The 18,924-nt window shown below is 43.0% G+C and overlaps 1 protein-coding gene across 17 annotated transcripts in view; it reads right to left on the bottom strand.

The window, feature by feature from the left end:
• ABI1 (abl interactor 1) overlaps positions 1 to 18,924 on the bottom strand; it is an 80,351-nt gene that overhangs the window by 15,081 nt on the left and 46,346 nt on the right. For 8 of the 17 annotated variants that reach the window (XM_080583324.1, XM_080583335.1, XM_080583339.1 and 5 more), the window contains exons 3-6: positions 15,446 to 15,622; positions 4,793 to 4,807; positions 3,953 to 4,053; positions 535 to 675 (exon numbers count right to left, since the gene is read on the bottom strand). In XM_080583324.1, the coding sequence (XP_080439450.1) occupies positions 535 to 675; positions 3,953 to 4,053; positions 4,793 to 4,807; positions 15,446 to 15,622 (434 nt within the window). The remainder of the gene's footprint in view (positions 1 to 534; positions 676 to 3,952; positions 4,054 to 4,792; positions 4,808 to 15,445; positions 15,623 to 18,924) is intronic. The other 9 variants (XM_080583333.1, XM_080583337.1, XM_080583325.1 and 6 more) reach the window with 2 other exon arrangements.

Here is an 18,924-nt window from a genome sequence, read left to right as displayed (position 1 = left end):
TAAGTTTTAGCCAAAAGAAAGCAATCAGCTCTTTCTGACTATCTTCATCAGAGCATTTCTAATCAAGAGAAACTTCTCTTTGCAATCAGTGGTCTTGAAAACAACAATAAAAAAAGATATTCTATAAAGCCTAACTGTATTTAGGATAAGATTAACAATGTACCTTTTAATTTAACCCAGTAGGAACCATCAACACCCCACTTCTCAACTGCATAAATTTTTAAGTTTTGCTTATTTTGGGGAAAAAAGTAACACAGAACACAATAAATGAGGTCTGTGCTTATAGAATTGTTAGATTTAATGAGGCTTCAATATAGCACAAAAATGTTTCTGTGTGTTAGAGAAATCAAACAGTAACTACAGTGAAGTTCTGTGCATTAATGGAGTGGTAGAATAACTCACCTTTTGCCTTTTAACAAAAAAAAAAAAAAAAAGGAAAAAAAAGAGCACAAAAGTTCAAAGCTTTTCTGTGACTTCAGTAAGCAGCAGCATACCAGGCAGGAAAGAATTTGAGTGAGGAAAAAAATGCTCTACCTGTGTGTTCTTGGTCTCTGGTTCAAGGAAGCTGTCCTTCCTGGGCTGTGCTGGCTGCCCAGTCTGGCAGGACTTGTCATGTAATCATTAGGAACTGTTGGCGGTTTGACTGGCTCCAGGGTTTTGTAAGGAGTATTTCGTCTGGTCAAGGAAAAAGATTTGAAGACAAAGATAAATGATCAGACGAGCAAAAGGATAAATGCATGAAAAATCACCTTCAACTCTCTAAAGTGCTCTTACGTAGAAAGATCCACACAAGTTGGCCTAGAGCACATAAACTGATTTAAGAAGCCTAAGCTAAATTTAACACCAAAAATACCTTCGTTGAACTACATACCATACAATAGTTACACCTGCATACTATTCCAGGGTTATCTTTTAATACACTGCATGCGACCAGTTCTTCCACAGTAACAATGTCCTCTTTCTCTTCCTCCCCTCCAAATGCTTAACTGTCCTAAAAGCATTCTTGGCTAAAAGGTACTCAACTCATTAAGACAGGAGCGAGTCTGAAAGATTCGCAGAACAAGTTACATTTGCAATCACCAGTGCTTTTCCTAGCAGCATTGTTTTATGCTGTAATCAAGCATATCACTTAAGCAGATCTTTAAGTGCTTCACAGATCAGCTTCATTGTCTCCATCTTACAGACAAAGAAAGTGAAGCTCGGAGACTTCCAAGGTCACGTAACAGGCTGCATCAAGTCAGAAATGTAACACAGATCTTTCCAGATCTGTTTACTCGACCCGTTGCTGCCTTAAGAACAGTCTGCGCATTGTGCTCAACTGCAGGGCTCCTCGGTTCGCGCTAGTAACTGAGAGATCCCTCGCAAGACACAGGATTTGGCAAAGCACCAGCTAAGAAAAAACAAAAATAGTAAACTACTGGCATTTAATCATTTCTTCAATTACTGATTATAACCGAGCTGGTGAGTTCCATGGCCTCACAGTATTTTAAGAAATCTATCGACTTCCTTTTGACAATATGGAACAAAACAGCACTAAATTTTAACTACAATGTTTTATTATTAAAACCTCTCTAAATAGAAAAACGGAAATATCATAACTGTTTGTATGAGCTATGGTGTTTGTAAATTAGTTTGTCTATACAAAGAACTGCAGATGAGTTTGATGTGCAGACTGCTATCACCCATAGATCTGCCAAAAGAGATCAGTCATGGGAAAAATAAATTTTCGTATTCCAGTTGCAAGAGATAGAGCTCTAAATACCACCAAATAAAACGGTAAGCACGGAAGATCTTAAATGTGCTTCCAACAAAAATAGCTTTGAGAACTAGTGTTTTAAAGTGTTCTCGGTGGAAAGGCAGTGGCAATAGGAAATGCAGCCCCCCAGCTCTGTAGTACTATTTATTTTGCCAATCAGACTTACATATCCTATCAAAAGCAACCCCCTGCTACATCCTCCAGTTCAGCCAAGCTTTAGTTTCTCCTTGTTCTTCTCAACTTCACTGAAGGACTCAAACTCCCAAGCACCAGAGAAGTAAAAAATAATTTCTTTCTGCCGCCCGAGTCCAGTCCTTGCCTTTGTTTTTCTGTCTGCCTTACACGGGGGAGGAGAACAGCTCTGTCCTGGCACAGCCCACAGCTGCCCACCTCACCGTCCCCTAATTCTTGCCACCAGGGAGCTAAAGGCAGCCCAGGGCCGTGCTCTGCTCCAGGTCCCTCACGGTGCAACTGCAACTACTCCCTCCATCCAGCTCCACTCGTTTTGTCCCCTGGTGTATTTCCAGCCTGAGCAGCTCCGACGAAGACCCCCTGCTGCCATTCCTTTCATTTTGCAGCTCGGACCTCGGAGCAGGAGTCCCTCCCTCCCCGCAGCCTTCCTTTGGACAGCCCTGCCTTGGAGGGACGAGCTGTACAATAGGCAGCACGTACTTAAAGGCCCGTGTTAGACACCAAGCTTGTTCTGATTTTACACGCTTATCTCTGGTTTTGTGGATCAAAGGGAGAGGAGTAGCATCCTTGCGGTTTCTAGCAATTTTTTCTGCATATGTTAGGGGAACCAGTCATGCCGATGATATTTCGTGCCTTGGCAGAACGCGGCTGCTCAAGACAAGAGCTTCCTGAACAAGAAGGGCAGATAGAAATCGCTGTACGAGCCCACATTATTCCTCCCCCTCAGCCAACTGCTGCCTCTCGTCAAGCTCATCTGGAAATGACGTTCAGCTGATTAATCCTTATCAGGCATCAGCGGAGGCAACCAAACAGCTCCGGCTTGTTCGGGGGAGCAGGAGAGAGGCAGCTCACCAGTGCATCAGCGCCGCTGTTTCACTGGGAGCGTCCAAGAGGACATGAAAGCCTTCCCCAGCTTCCCGGGGCTGATAAACAACTCTCTCTCAGCCGGGATAAGAGAGACAATTGGAATACTGATTGCATGCCCTCGAGCAATGGGAATTTTCACAAAACACGCTGAGGAAACCCCTAGGGTAATTTCTCTGTAGAATACACAATAAACACAGCCATCTTGAAGCAGCAAAGCAGCAAATCAGGATTAAAAATCACTAAGTCTTTGACAAAAGCAGTTGCGGCTCCTAATTTTCCTCAACCGTTGCTCCGGTTCTATCTCATTATTCCTCATTTTTCCAGCTCCCCACCTTTTCCAGACAATGTACCTGAAGCCAATACAAGCACACCAGCCAGCTTTACAGCACCTCAGTCTCCCAGAGCATAAGGGAAATACTGAGAGGGACAAATAGGTAGATCTTGCTTCGGACGACTTCTGGAAGACGGGCATACAGAACGGTGTGGCACATGCTCTGAGCGTTTCAGGTATTAATGCTTTGGTCCCTAGCAACAACTACTTGCTGGCACACAATGATAAGCAGATTTCCCTCCCCACAGGTCCACGGCAGTGAAATTGATGCTACGGTAGGGAACTGAAGTCACAGGGGGACTTGGGAATAGCAGTATCTTTCCTCATTTAAGCATGCAAATAAAAATTCACAAGCCAATGAGAATCGGTGCTGTCCATGTGTTAACGATGCCATGAATTTTGCTGAGATAATTTAACAAATAGGGTATCAACAGCCTGTAATATTGAGAAACAAGCAGACAAAGAACTCCAACAATGAAGTCCTTCCCCCACTGAAGTTAAAACCTTATTGATATTCTCTCATGTCACCAAAGATTTCTGTCCAAAATTCAGGAATAACAACAGTCTTCTCATTCACCCGTATCTGTAATAAATCCTCTCCCTCATGAAAAGTGGCTCTTTCGAAAGGTCACCACGAAAATAAGAGTCAGTGCAGCTGAAAGGGTTTATACAAAAAAAAAGCAATTGCGTTATTTACTAAAGACAATCAGAACTACCATCCATTCCACCTATTTAATAAAACCCCACCACTGGCACAATTAAAACTATATATTACGCAGGAGGCACCAAGCAGCTTTCATTCTTACCCCAGAGTTCCCCGGCCTGACATGGGAGGACTTGGTGGTTTTTGTGTAGGCGGATTTGTTCTTGACAAGGTGCCAGTTCTTGCAGGCTGGTTATTTCCATGCTGAAATAAGGGAAAACATGATTTTATTTTTATAACGGAGCAGCTCTATTATTGACAGTTTTTTGTTTTTTTTTTAAAGTGTAAGAATATGAAGTGAGAATTCCCAGACAGCTGTCAAACAGCAAGTTTTTAGCTACACACAAGACAGACACCAGTATATACAAAGAGTCTAAATACAAGCTTAATGTTATTTTTGCTATTAATTTACAACAGACATCAGAAAGCTAGGCAGTTGACAGGTTCATGCTCAAATCTCTTATGTCTCTTGTCTTTAGGGGGAAGCCACATTTGTGTTCGTCCCCGTTCGAGTGTTAATAATTTAAACCAAACTTTAAGGCTGACAGTACAACACAGTCAGCATGGGCCCAGAATTTCTCAGTTTGCCCCTGCTATTTGACTAGCAGAGTCATTCAGGTTGTCTGGGAAGTCTCCTGCAAAAAAAAAAAATGTAAGTGAAGGGAATCAAGGCATCTACTGAATTCAGAGCAAAGCACTACATGTGTTAGAGAAATTAATGTATCTATGTACAAATGCAGATGTCAATGTATCGCAGATAGATTGACACACGCTAAACGCTGTAAATAAAACAAAAATCAAGTACAGCATGTTTAATCTAAATATCCTATGGAAAGCAGAGGAGAGCGTAAGAGCGCGCTAGATTTCAGTTTTAATGGCTCTGCAGCCTCTACTATCAGTCACATGAGGCACTGTGGGTCAAAGGAGAAATAACACTTCTTACCTTGGCTTTTAGCCACTTAACGTTGGCAAAAAAGGGGGGAAAAAGGCAGAAATTAATGGCAGGTCCATCACAACTGACAGGACAGGTTAAACTACAGATAATCACATTCAAAATATCATTTCTGCCTACTGATAATTAGCCACATCCCAGTACACTAACAAAGATTTTACTGGCTCACATAGTCCCAAGGCAGAACTTTCAAAGATGAAGCAACCCAAAGAAAAAAAAAAAAGTCATAAAAATGAAGCTTAGCTCAGCTTTGATGGATTTGTTTTACAGGTTCCTCACGGCCAGGAAAGGGTTGAAAAGCCCTTTGCTGACTAGTCAAGCCCAAAAGCAGATCAATGCTATTGCAATGGCAACGTGCGCTTAAGAATTTGCTCACAAAACCACAGTTGCAGCTATACGGTGCAGAATGGGCTGGCCTCTTGTTTTGACACTTAACCTTCACGTGTTTTGAAGAAATCCTAGCTGCTGCGCTGAATGGTAAATAAAGAAAAGGGAGCCCTCGGATGGGATGAGCAGCAGAGCCCTTCACCTCTGGTGTATTGATTGAAACCTGATTCAAGCCAGCACAGCGCTGGCTGCTCAAATCTGTGTTGGCAGTGCTCTAATGATTGTTATTCTGAAATTTTAGCTCTTAGCATCAAGTCATTATGTGACTCCACTCTATCATTTTTACAGCCTTTGTGACTGCAGAGGAGAAAAAATTTGAAAACTTGGCCTCCGTTCTGTAAGGAAAAGTCACGCCATTTTTTTAATTCCAAGTTGAGTTCTTTAAATTTATTGAGGGGGCAGGGGTGAGGATTCTTCTTTTTGAATGGGGAAAAGGGGTTGTTTCACTGATTAAAAAAACCCCACCAACTACAACATAAAACAATCCTAGTGCTATTTTGGAGGGTGTTTAGAAATAAACTGTCATTTCCAGAACAGGCCTCCTAAGGCGCAGCTTTACAAACTGCAGTTTGCAGGCCTTCTTCTCCTCCAAGATCCACAGACTAGTCCAAAGCAGTTCATGCACTCAGAAAAAAATAATTAAAATACGCTTTATAATGATGTACATATGTGAGATGGATTTCTGATGGGGCCCGCACAACCAGTGAGGAACAGTTGGGATTTACAGATTAAGAGGTTGGAAGCTACTGCCCTGAAGTTATTCATATCACAGGAGCAGACGCCCAAAGCCCAGTCCAAAACCCAAATGAAAAAGCTTAGCTGCGGTAAGTAAACGTGAAGGTCATCCCATTCGCTCCCAGGCTGGGCAGAGGTTCATCAGCGGAGTGGCAGAATTAAAGCATTTCAACCGCTTCTGTCCCTACATGCTTATTTTGTGGATAAACAAGAAGCTCAGTTTCCAGGACGCCCGGGTACTCTCTCAAGTATTATATTTTTAACTCAGGCTTGCAGCGATGAAATTTGCTTTCCCTTCTTCCAGGAGTATGTGACCCTTCCCCTTACTTCACCAGTTGCCAAGGGCAATAGCATAATACGAGGAATTTGTTAAAAGAAACCAAATAGTGCAACTGTCGCCCTGTCCTCCCTCCCCCAGCAGCCAGACAAAACCCTCACAAGGCTTGCAAGGAAGGGTGGCATGGTTCCTTACCCAGCCTCTGCTATTACATTCGCCTGCCTGAAAAATTTAAAAACAAAAAGCTTCCTCGCTTTCCTTCCCTCATGCGGTGTCGCTCAGCGCTCACGGAGAGTCTTTCCACCCCCTCCTTAATCACTGCTACATTCTGCCTCCGCTGCCGCAGCACCGTGGCTGCATCTAGCACTGAATCTGGCATCCTCATCTCGTCTCCTACCTTCCTCGTGCTAAGCACTGTTCAATCCACTAAATGTGTACCTCGAGTCCAACTCCTGACCTTTGTTCCTGTCTGTATGACTCCGTCAGGTGAGCTTCGTCGCCTTTGCTACCAATTAAATAATACACGGATACACAAACATCCAGGTATTTCTTTATTGTGCAGAAGAGTTAGTAACTGCTGTCACCCTGCTTTCAGTTAGTAAAAAGCTCTGTAGAGTCCTCTGTGCTGCTGTCAGTATAAACAGCAGTCACACGGGCAGGAAAACGCAGAAGGAAGGAACCCAAAGGGAACAGGGACTCTTAGGGGAGAGGAACTCCTGATCCAGCAGAGAGAAGTATGGGAGGAACGCAAATGAATCAAAGCGAGATGAGCCATATGGCTATTTAATCATGGTTACTAAGCTAATTAATTAGGAGGAGCCATTTTCTTGTCTTTATTGGCTGAGCTCACGAGGTCAGCCTTGCTGCCTTTCTTGGTCTGAAACCCAAACTCCGCGCTCTCTAAACAATTCAAAAAATCGCTTAGATCTGGGAACGGTTTAGGCAGCAGAGTCTAGACTCGCTATAAACTCAAGAAAAATGGGAAAAAAAGCAGAAAACCAAAAGGAAAAGCAGGCATACGCTCCGTGTGGGTTCAGGCATCTCTCTCCAGCTGCCTCGAGGCCAGCCAGCTGGCAGAGCACAACTAGCACCCCCAAACCGCCGCATCAGCACCACGAAGGTCAGAGGCCAGAAGGAAGGAAATGGAGGCAGGGCATGAGGAAGAGGCAGCAGGGCACAGGGTTCACAGCTTGAAAAAGGGAGAGACTGTACCGAGAGGGAGCTGTAAAATTAGAGACAGGAGGTGCAAAAGGTTTCAAAAAAGCTTAGTGGGACAAAGAGCAGCACTGAGGGCTCCTGCAGAAGCTGTAAGAAGCACAGCTCCCTTCTCCTGCTAGCTGTATTACTGGAGACGGTCTTCAGCCAGACACAGCATCCTGGACAACGTACATATCAAGACAAAAAGAGTGCACAGGCTTGCTGGGGGCGTTTGTGATGCTGAGGCAGAGAACAAGACATAGTAGGATGCTCCCAGAAACAAGCTAAGTGGTAGGAAGCAGCAGTACCGGCTGGGGTTTCTTGCAAGCATCCTAGCAGAGAGGTGTTTTCAAGACAAGAACAGGACCATTTTGCTTTTCCTGGGAAAACCTGCCAAGCATGTGGATAAAGTTTTAAGGGCTGACACAAATTTAAGAGACAGAAACCATAGGTTCAAGAAAGAGGAGCCAACCCCCCTGCATTTCCAAAAGCAGCAGCAGCACACCTGCAGGGTTTTCACTACCAAGGAGAGTGGGGTGGGCGAGGACTGAGAGCCAGCAGTGGGTTGGAAAGAAGTAAGATAACTCAAGTAATGGGCAAAAACAGGTGTTTGTAACAGCCATGCAAGGCATTTAACAAAGGCAAAAGTAAGGCTGCTTTTCTAACTGATGCAGCGACTTCAGAGAACCTGGACTGGGAGTTTAAAATGTGTTTGGACAGGGCAAACGATGCTTTGGGACAATCAAGTGATGACTCTAAGTGAGAGGCTTACTTGCTTAAGGGAATTGTTTCAGCCTGCTCGATTCCGACAGTCTTAACAGTCCAAAAATTAACTACAGAGAGAGGCGGTACTGCAGGGCTCTGCTGTACGCGGCCAAAGGGACGAGGCCACGAATGGCCCAAGATTCATGACCGGCATAAAAAGGTAGGGGTCTGAGGCAATCCGAAGTATCTGGTAGCCAAAGGATGTCCAGACATCTGAAGGGCTCTGCCGGCTGGCCTCAGGAGGCAGCCATCTACAGAACTGTTTTTAATAGTTTCCATGCCAAGCAACAAGTCATGGGGGAACATTAGTCATGATTCAGGGAACCAGAAAGCTATTATTTGAGTTACAAATTGTGTTTGGAAAACTCCAGTTATGAACACTGCACATAACTCATTTATGTGAGCAAACCTATCTACAAGCACAGAAACACAAAAGGCCACTTGCACACAGGAGCAAAACCCTCACCCCGCTGAAGTCCAGGAAGCTCCTTCCATACGGTTCAGGTGTGAACTTTCAGTCCGAGACTGCAGCGACTTCACATTTCTGTGCAGGTCGGCTGTACCTCCCCTGCTGTATGCTGTTGCTATTTTTCCAGCTCCTGAATTTCAAGAGCCAATTTCACTCTGTACTCTGCCATACCTAGCATCTCTGAAAGCAGTCATTAAGACTACCCAGGATAAATGCTGACAAAAGGGAAACAAAGGTATAGAAAGTGCTGTTGCTCTAATCTGCATTAATAGAGAGTGTATGGCAAGCTCAGAACTTTAATATGTATATTCTGTAAAAGCAATAACCAGCCTTAGATCTGCTACCTTTGACCACCAATCACAGTCATCAGCTGCAACAGAAAAGCACATGATTGCTCTTGATGACTCTTTAGCCAACCACCCCTTTTACTTAAAAAGTTATATCCTTCATTAGCCAAGGGAGAATCATCTGGGACATCCCTGCAACAACCGCAGCGGCCCATAACACCTTTTGAAGTGCTGTTATGTCGCTGCAGCTAGGCAATCCAACTGCCCCCCAGGCATCCTCACAGGTTTTTGCACAAGGATTGCCTCCTGCCTTATCAGCGGGGCAGTTTGGGATTTGGAGTAACGCAAGATAATACAACTGGAGCAGGAAAAGCAGCAGGAAGGGTAATTGTACAGGAAGGTTTGGGATGCTTCAGAAGTGGAGACAGTAAAGCACTAGTCTAGAAGTTTCCCCACAGAAATCAAAATAAGGACTTAAGGAGAAGGGCATTTGTGGTCAAAGATGTTTCTCAGAAGGCATCCTGTAGGTAGGCATCAGACACTCACGGTAACACACTTTTGCCACTAGTTCCGGGCAGTTTTTTAATGAAACTATTCCTGTGTCTGTTTCCTTACTGGAATGGTTCAGAAGTTTTTTTGTTTTTGTTTTCAATCTTGATTTTGTTATAGTCTATTGTAAGGCACCTATTTTGAGAAAAACTTCAGCTCCAAATCAGTATTTCTTTCAAAATTGAATGTGAGTAGGTAAAGCTTCTGCAATTAAATTTTATTTTCTATCTATAATATCTCCTAGTATTATTTGCAACTTAGTAATTACATAGCTTTCTGTTAACAGTAGCCAGCTGTAGCTTGTCACTATTCTTTCTCTCCTCTATTTCCTCATTTTTTAATTTCTTTTAGTTTCCAAACTAAGCAGGCAAAAATTTTCGAATCATTTTATTTTAAAATGTTTTAACATATTAAATGGCTGTTAACAGAAAGAAACTATTTGTAGATGATGGACAAATTTAATATCGTTCCCTCAGCAGTTATGGGTAGTCTTGTTCAGAGAAAGATACATCGCATTCCTGCTTTGGAATACCTCAAGCTCTTCGAATTCTTTTAGTTGGTAATATTGAGTAGCTACATTAAATAAGGTTAATAAAAAATATTTTCAAAATTAGAAAAGAGAGACCTCATAGCGTTAAGTTTTCTTTGGAACGAGACAGGCTTGAAACCTACATCGTATCAGATTGCATGTTTCTGAACTTGAACTATGCACACTTCTGAACTTCCAGTAGCAAGTGCCCGATGAAAAGCGCTCGCTGTCAGCACTCACCCCAGTCACCAGGGCTGGCAGCAGGAAGGGTTACTTTGTCCCCCCAGAGAAGCTTCTTTACCCTACAGCAATATTTACTGTTTGGCCACGACCCGCTGAGTGATGATGTGACAATAATGAAATTACGTCCTTTGAAGCACGAGTGTCTGACAGCGGCTAACGCAGGAACAAAGGCAGCAGAGGCTCAGGTTCAGGATCCCTGCCTCACTTTATTTTTATTACGATTAATTATTTAAAAGTTAATACGCACGTGGCCAACACACACTAAGTCTTATCCTAAAGGGAAAGCAGGCACGATTAGGTGGCCTTCCACCCTCACACCAGCACCTCATCTGCATTTTTCCTTGCACAGAGAGGTAAGCACAAGAACTGCAGGTGCCTGGAGCAGGCTGCGAAGCATGACACGGGTGAGAGCAAGACTCCCTGCTGGGAGCTCAGTATTGGTTTGGTAAGCTTAGGCCCCATCCCTACTTTAAGGGAGTCCTTCCAACTTCCATACGTGCATTTTATGGTGAGGAAGTTCCAAATTCTTCCTTCAAACAGCTGAACACAGCTCAAGGGAGTTTTAGAACTGTTTGTTGCATACAGCAAACTCGATCCAATTACAACTATTAGATGTTTTAATTTAACATGTGTTCAACATTTTTATCTCCTTTACCATAAGTCATCATTTCAACTTCCTACTTTACTGCCATTTTACAGATTGCTGCAATTCCACCTGCCTCCTATTAAAAAAAGGCATTGGAACAAATTCTAAGGCCATCACCAGGGCTTTCAAGGCGGCTTCCAAGCTTCCTCCTCCTTCTCCCCCTTCCTAAACTGAGGATTTTCTGTATGAGTAATTGTATTTGACCTATTTATTTGCTGGCACATTGCTTTTTTTTTCCTCCTTTCACAAAAGAAGGGAAAAAGAAGGAAGGAAACGTTAAAGCAACCTCTGCCTAAATTTCAAACCAAGCTCTCTACACAGGAAGGTGGGCTCTCACATCACAGCAGTTACTCTGATTTACCAAGAATGACTTCAGTTACATTCCCTTATCCCCAGAGGGTGACAGCTGAGCCACTACTTTGCAGACTGGCACAAACACTTGCCTGTGTGTTTCTTGGAGCTATCTACACACAATATTTGTGTAGCAAGGGAAAGCCTTGTCTCTAGAAAACAAATTATAAAATTGTTTTGTCCCGATTGTGACTGATGCTAGCCTTGACTTCACAGGCACACATATTAAAAAAAACAGCTTTACTCCCTATGGGAATTTCATCCATATCAGGCCTTTCAAAAGGAATGGTAGGGAGTGAGGAGTCAGCACAGCTTGGGGCTGCTGTGGAGTTTCGGACTGAAGGAGAAAGCACCTTAGCAACCCTAGGATAGTCTGCAAAAGCTTTTCTGTCAAGATGCTACTGGAGAGGGTGCTAGGAAACTGCACTGCCTTCCAAGGAGGTTTCCCACAGCAGGGCAGAAACCTGCTACAGAGAGCAGCTGCCTACCACCACCACCTGCCCCCTCCCCATCAGCTGCCTCACAAAAATTGCTGCCTGCATGCGAGAGGCGGGCACGTAGAGCCCTCCTCCGTGCCCCAAGCACAAGTTTCTGCTTTTGTGTCCCCTCTACATAGCCAGGAGAAGCATTACAGAGAGACAAGGAAAACAGAGTGTTCCTATAGAAAATGTACAGGGGAAGCAGGTATTTACTCTGAAGATTACTTTTTTTTTTTTTTTTTAAGTCTGAGAGGTTTTGTTTATATTTCATTTATTATTTTTACATAAAACAGTTCCAGATCACTCCTTAAAATATACTGCATATTCTAAAGACATTTTCACCATCCGAGATCAGTATTTCTTGAAATAAATAAAAGCAGGAACAGGATACAATCCAGCCTGTATCTTTGATCCCTCTTCCTTGTATTTTCTCCTTTCAGTTTCTTTATCAAATCCCATACCAAACCACCAAAAATAGAGTCCTATTAACAGCAATAAATCATCATCTATGTATTTCAAAGTGCTGCATAATTTTTAGTTAATACTAAATGTCAAAGTATGTGTTGTACTTTATTGACTGTTGCACAGCAGGGATCATCAAGGACCTCCAATTAGTAAAGCTGAAAACTCAAACACTTTTTTTCCACCTAGAAAAAAACACATGATTCCTAGGCCTTAGTGGAGATGTTGCTGCCTATCAACCTGGAGAGAAATTTTTCTTAAGTCTTACTTTCTTGACCGTAGTCTGAAGTATCTTCTAGGACCATTGTTGGCATGACAAAGCTTGCAGTGCAGTTTCCTGTACGCTTCTAATTCGTATGTGCAAGAGACAACCCAGCCTTTCAGCATCACTAGCTATTTGTGCTGACTTCCAACAGGACCTGATCCACCAGTTTCTGAAGTTATTTTGGTTTGACTTTCTTAAAATAGCACTGTCTACATCTAGGTTTGCTACTTCCTTTAGAGCTTTGCTTTCCTTTAGAGCTGTGACCTGTGTCACACTCTAGTAATCCCAGTAATATGCTGGCTAAATACACATAATTATGTCATTCACTGTCTCAGCCCAATCTTCTCAACAATCTGTCCAGTGAAGGTCAAACTGATGAAGGTGTCAAACATGTGACAGCCATCTTAAACTACCTACCTGAGGCCTGACGAGCAGCTTGTTTCATTTGTTTAAGATGTCTACATACTAAATAGCAACATCATCTTTCTACTCACTGCTTCATGCTCCCCACAGTAGGAAACAGGCTCAGGCACATCACTCAGGCAATCAATGTCGCATTAAGATACTAAACTGGGAGGATCTGTTCACTCTGTCAAGAGTACAGAGGCCTTGCAGAGATCTTGACAAATTAAGAGGGCTGTGCAATCACCAACTGCATGAAATTTAACGAGAGCAACTGCTGGATTCTGCACCCGGCAAGGGGCAACCCCGGCTGTACACAGCCTGAGGGACGAGAGGCTGGAGAGCAGCCCTGCGGAAAGGGGCCTGGGGGCTCTGGTGGAGGCCGGCTGGCCGCGAGCCAGCGGTGGGCCCTGGCCGCCAGGAGGGCCAGCCGTGCCCTGGGGTGCGCCAGGGAGGGCATAAAGCTGTCAGAGAGCCTCCGAGGGAGGGCTGCCGAGGTGGTGAGGGGTCTGGAGGGGAAGGCGTACGAGGAGCGGCTGAGGGCCCTGGGTTTGCTCAGCCCAGAGCAGAGCAGGCTGAGGGGAGGCCTCATGGCGGCCTGCAGCTCCCTCACCAGGGGAGCGGAGGGGCAGGCGCTGAGCTCTGCTCTCTGGGGACAGCGACAGGACCCGAGGGGACGGCATGGAGCTGGGACAGGGGAGGGTCAGGCTGGGTGTGAGGGAAAGGTTCTGCACCCAGAGGGTGGTCGGGCACTGGGACAGACTCCCCAGGCCAGTGGCCACAGCACTGAGTCTGACAGAGTTCAAGAAGCATTTGGACAATGCTCTCAGACACATTGTCTGATTTTTGGGTGGTCCTGTGTGGAGCCAGAAGTTGGACTCAATGATCCTTGTGTTGGGTCCCTGCCAACTCAGGATTCTATGATTCTATGTTTCTTACTCAAAAAAACAAGAACAAGATATAATTTCTAGCTGACTTATGAGTTGCTCCTTTGGTTATTACTGGATACTGTTTCACTTCTGAACAGATCAAGTTTGTAATACAGAATTAAACCACTAAGAGTTAAAAAAGCTTTATTAAAATTATTCCATAAGACCTGCCCAAAAATAGGTAAACAGCACTCTTTTCCACTCTCTGAATAAAAAGGGTCACATTAATAAAGATGCTAGTATTCCTAAGAGCAGGTAGTCATATTGGAAAATGCAACTGCTACAGCTTAACAACTTCAGTATTTAGGGATCAAGTAGTTTGTTTTGAGCCTGCACAACACAAGTAGTCTTTGAAGCTGATGCTTTGCTGCACTAACAATAATTATTCTATTAAAAGAAAAAAGTCTTCTACAGCACCTGAACCCTGGAGCACTTAAACGTAGAAAACAGTATCCTGATGTTGAATTTGTGGATTCCTGAATTTTCTATTCACTGAGCTCTCTCCTTGCATGCGGGCAGAAAAGTCGGTCTGACTCCAGTGTTTCTATTCTACAGCTATTCAAGAGGCTTATCTTTCGGGCTTCTTCATAGGATTGTGCTCAGTCCAGTCCATCTCAAATTAATAGTGTGAAAGAGTTACAGATTTAGTACAGGTTTGGCTACCAAAAAATAAATCTAAAAAAAAAATTTTAAGTCAGGTAGTTGAAAGCCACTACATTAATTCATAGCCTTTAGCTGTCATGGCATAGAGATGCTTTTTAAGTTGTGTTGGAATTGGACTCCTCTAGGCATTCACAGGGTTACTACAATGCAGGAGATACTTTGGCATTCTTCTGCATTAATTCTGAAAGATCTGTTCCTCAAGAGCTCAGCCATTCCAATGGCACTTGAAGGGCTGATCTAGCTGCTCCGACTGACCAGAGTACATCTAGCTTTAGAAGACACACAGGTCTTGAATAAAAGCTTTTTAATTCCATTCAAGGGAAGACTGTTGTGAACTGAATATACCTGAAGGCCTGCTCTGGGGGAATGCACGGTTATTATTTGCTATGAAAAGATGTCCAGGGAGCAAAGGGTGTTATAGTAATTCATTTTAACCATGGTGATTTCACAAGATGTAGACGTTAATTTATGAAAGGTTTGATTTAGAGAGAAGAAAAATGAGGCTGCCAAAAGCACAAATGGGAGAGAGATATCAAAAGCCACTGAAATTTTAATACCAACTATCTGTCCCCCCCCGTTCCCACTTCCCCCTCTCCCCCCCCAAAAAAAACACTAGCCAGTTTCCCTATAACAGGTGACTTATTTGTCTCAGTACTTTAAGAAATAAAGGGAGTGGCAGAGACAATTTAATCAGGGGAGGAAGTAGTGAGAATTTTAGCAGTCAGTCATGTCTTTTTTTTGACAAGCCACTAAGCTAAGATCATGAGCCAGTATTTCCAGACACTGACTACCATAGACAGTCACAGGGTTATGGCAAACATTGCTCAAAAAAAGTCTCATTGTAAAACAATCTATTCTGTTATTGAAACATTTGCATGTGGGAGTGTATCAAACCCACAGTCCTTCCTACCATAAGTGAGCTAAACATTCTTATGCCAGTAACATTCTGCCCCAACCCTATCTCCTGGTCTGTATTACTTGGAGTCCTGAAGTGTCCAAGTATTCTTACCTTTACGCCATGGCCAACATCATCCAGCACCGTGTAGTCTATAGGTTTTCGAATATACCTTACAGGACGCTCCATGTTCGCTGGCGCTATAATTTTGTGAGTTCTCGATGTGTTCTTATTGGTCGTCAAAATGCCTATCTCTCTGCGAGCGACCTTTTCTTTATGGATGTCCACAGTCTAGATTGAAAACAAGAAAGTACGGGTTTCTTTAGGCATTTGTTGTTTTCTTTTCAGAGCTATCTACATGTTTAGGCTACGCTATTAGACAAAGATTCTGAACTGTGTTAATGCTGCTGGAAGGATGCCAGATTATTGACGAGATGAGTTTAATCTACATGAACATTGTTTGAAAATTACGCTTTAATGAAATAACCAATATTAATAATAAAATTACAATTATACATTACTGCTTTGATGCTCTAAAGACACTATGCAGATACAGTATGTGCAGATTAACCCTCGACATTCTTATGAGTGACAACAGCAATAAATTACTCCCACTCCCCAGCTGGGAAACCAGGACAGACAAGCTCAGCAGTTTGCCCAGAGCCCCAGAGGGGGACTAGGCTTGAGAAGTCTGCGAGGTAATTTCTTTCAGCAGAGCCATCAGTGCATATCAAATAACAGTGTGCAAAGGGAAGGACCAATCTCAGCACTGACACTAGTCTCAGTCACACTGTTTACAGCACATTTACTGAAAGAATAAAATGGAGCCTTAGAGATGCAAGTAAGGGAATATAACTGCCACACCCATGTTAAGCTCCATCATTATATTAGGAAATTCCTAAAGAGACAAAGAAAGGTCAGCCCTGCATTGTGTGAAGGATCATACTAGGCTTCGCGTACCAGACGCGTGCTTCTACATGCAAGATAACTGCTGCTTAAACCCTTCTTGAGGTAGAACAAATACAGATCAAACATCAGATGGACATAGCAAATCCCACCTCTAGGAAGCCTATTTCAAGGTCCAGGGATTTAATTTACTGGTTTAAGTAGTTACCAGAACCTCAGGATCTCATTGCTGAAGACGGTACCTGACAAAAACCACCACTCTAAGTCACTTTGAAGAAAACCTATTAAACCATCACTTTTTCCACTAAGGAAAATAATTCTTAGTCTGTGAGCGTCGATTTCTCCTGAACAGACAGAGCGTCAAAGCTCAGAAAAAAAAAAAATTCTTCGCCCATCAGTACTGGTTTGGGTACATCTCTAGAAATGCCCTAAGCTAAAGTGGATATTAGCAAGAGCAAGGTTTTGTTTAGTAAAGCAGAACCAAAGATGAAGCACAAAATTAGTTTGTGTTTCACTCCACATGAGGCAGGATGAAAAAGAAAAAGGTAAGCATCGAGGAAATGACCATTTCTAATTTCTAGAAAAGTCAGCAGTGTTCAGAGTTCACTATCAAATTCCTTCAATTGATAACTCTTCTACCCCCCTCTTTTACCCCCTCTTTACCAAGTGTATACGCTCTCATACTGTTTAATTTTCTTAAGTATAGAAAGAAATTCTTCAACAGCTTTAGTACACGGCATTGCAGATTGCAAGTGGGAACACAAGTGGAGAAGCATCTAAAAGCAGTGATATCGAGCAAGCTTGTTTTCACAGCTTAAAGCTAAATAATAGACAGCTTGTAACACTGCAAAAGGGTCTTACTTTGAAAGGTAAGGAATCATAACAAAAATAAAAGTTCTGACTTTTCCAGAGCAATGCAAGACATTAAGTGTGTATGTCTGCATTAGCTTTTTTGAAGTAAGTTAATTACATACCCCAATGAAGTTTTGGAAGCTTTGGGTCAAGCTTCGTTGTTCTAAATACTCATACCCTGAAAAAATGCCAGTCAGGGTGGAAAAAAAAAAAAAAAGCACCTTTCTAAATTAGACAACCCTAGACATGAAGCATTTGTCATTACATCAGTATCAAATACATCAGCCACTGCACCCACGTTCGTTCTGGAAGCCGATTTCACAGAAGACAGAGCAAAGACTTAAGAACAAGACTACCTGTGTTTCTTCAACTCAAGCTATTATTTGTTCTTTTCCTTTTAGAGACTGAAATGTGTTAGTGCTGTCTTTTAGTTGGCTTTCAGCAAGATCAAGAGCCATTATTTGAGTATTCTGCTACACATTCTTAGATCATCTCTCTTCCAATACCTCTGTACAACTTGGACCCTTTTGTTCAGTGAGCCACTCACATGCAATGCCTCAAACTATCTTGCAGAACTCTAAGGTGCAACTCCTCACATTTTTAATACATGAGGACTGCACAGGTAAAAAATAAACATTTCAAAGTCACCTAAACAACACGGAATGCCACAGAGAATGTTATCTTAAGGCACACACTACAGGGTCTTAAAAGAGGACGTTTTAAAATGCTACTGTGCACACTGAAATTCATATTTTTACTTCACTCTTATGAGCAGAATCTGTTGCTACTAATAAATTAATTTTTGTTCAGTGTGGACAAAAATGCATCTTTATACTAAAAGTTCTCTTAATGTTGATGGCAAAGAAAAAAACCAAAGCTCTTCACAGAACAAAAACATGCATCTTTTCCTAGCAGGTGGCTCATGAAGACTGACTTTTCCTCCCTGCAATGAACAATGAATTCCATAAATTACTAGAGCAGAGAATAAGAGATTTGCTGCTCAAAGCAAACGAGACTGCAGCTCTTACTTCCCACATCTGGTACACTAGAAAAGCAAGGTGGTGTTTTGCCCTGTGCAAAGCCAAGGCTCCAAACATATGCTTTGCACATAACAATGCATGTGAATTGTTGCGTGCTCAGCAGACAATACAAAGCGCAATAGTTGTTCATTTTTGTATTTGTATTAATTGGCTTGATGGTGATGTGGAAGTTTATCGTTTAGTCATAGGCAACAGAGCCTTGATTTTTTCACTTCCAAAAAGAAGAAAAAGCCGTTTCTAGGAGGATAGCATAGCTGTCCAGCCAGACAACAGCTAATTCCCAAGTGAGACAAGCCAAACACACTGGGTAACAGCCAAACCAGGCCATCCTGAGCCCTGGCCACAGCTGGCACCTGCAGCTGTGAGCTGGTGCCCACTTGGATGTGGTAAGGGGACGGCTCAGCAGTAGGTGGCTTGCCATTTCATACACGAGACCTAATTCTACACTTCAGAGATGACGAGAAGCAAAATGTGGCAAACAGGCTTGGGTTCGCACAGGTTAACGTGCACCAGGGAACACGCAGACCAGCTTCAAGTACACTGGGTTCATTCTGAAACAACTGTGTGGTGTAATCTAAGGTTTTGGAAATGGGGATGGGATTCTCACTCCTAGACATCATCCAGAAGGAAGAAGTCCAGCACTGTACTGATTTGGAGAAGAGGAAAGCCAGCCCTTCCAGAAGCACATGTTTTCTTTAGGAAGCAAATTTAAGCTAAACCCCTCTGCCACTGCAACTAAGTGCTAGGGAACATGCCAGCTAATTCCAGAAGCAAAGTTGAGCTTGGAGGTTGAAG

This window comes from Anser brachyrhynchus (assembly GCF_964034855.1).
Source record: "Anser brachyrhynchus genome assembly, chromosome: 2".
NCBI lineage: Eukaryota > Metazoa > Chordata > Aves > Anseriformes > Anatidae > Anser > Anser brachyrhynchus.
This window is presented reverse-complemented; position numbering and strand designations above follow the sequence as displayed.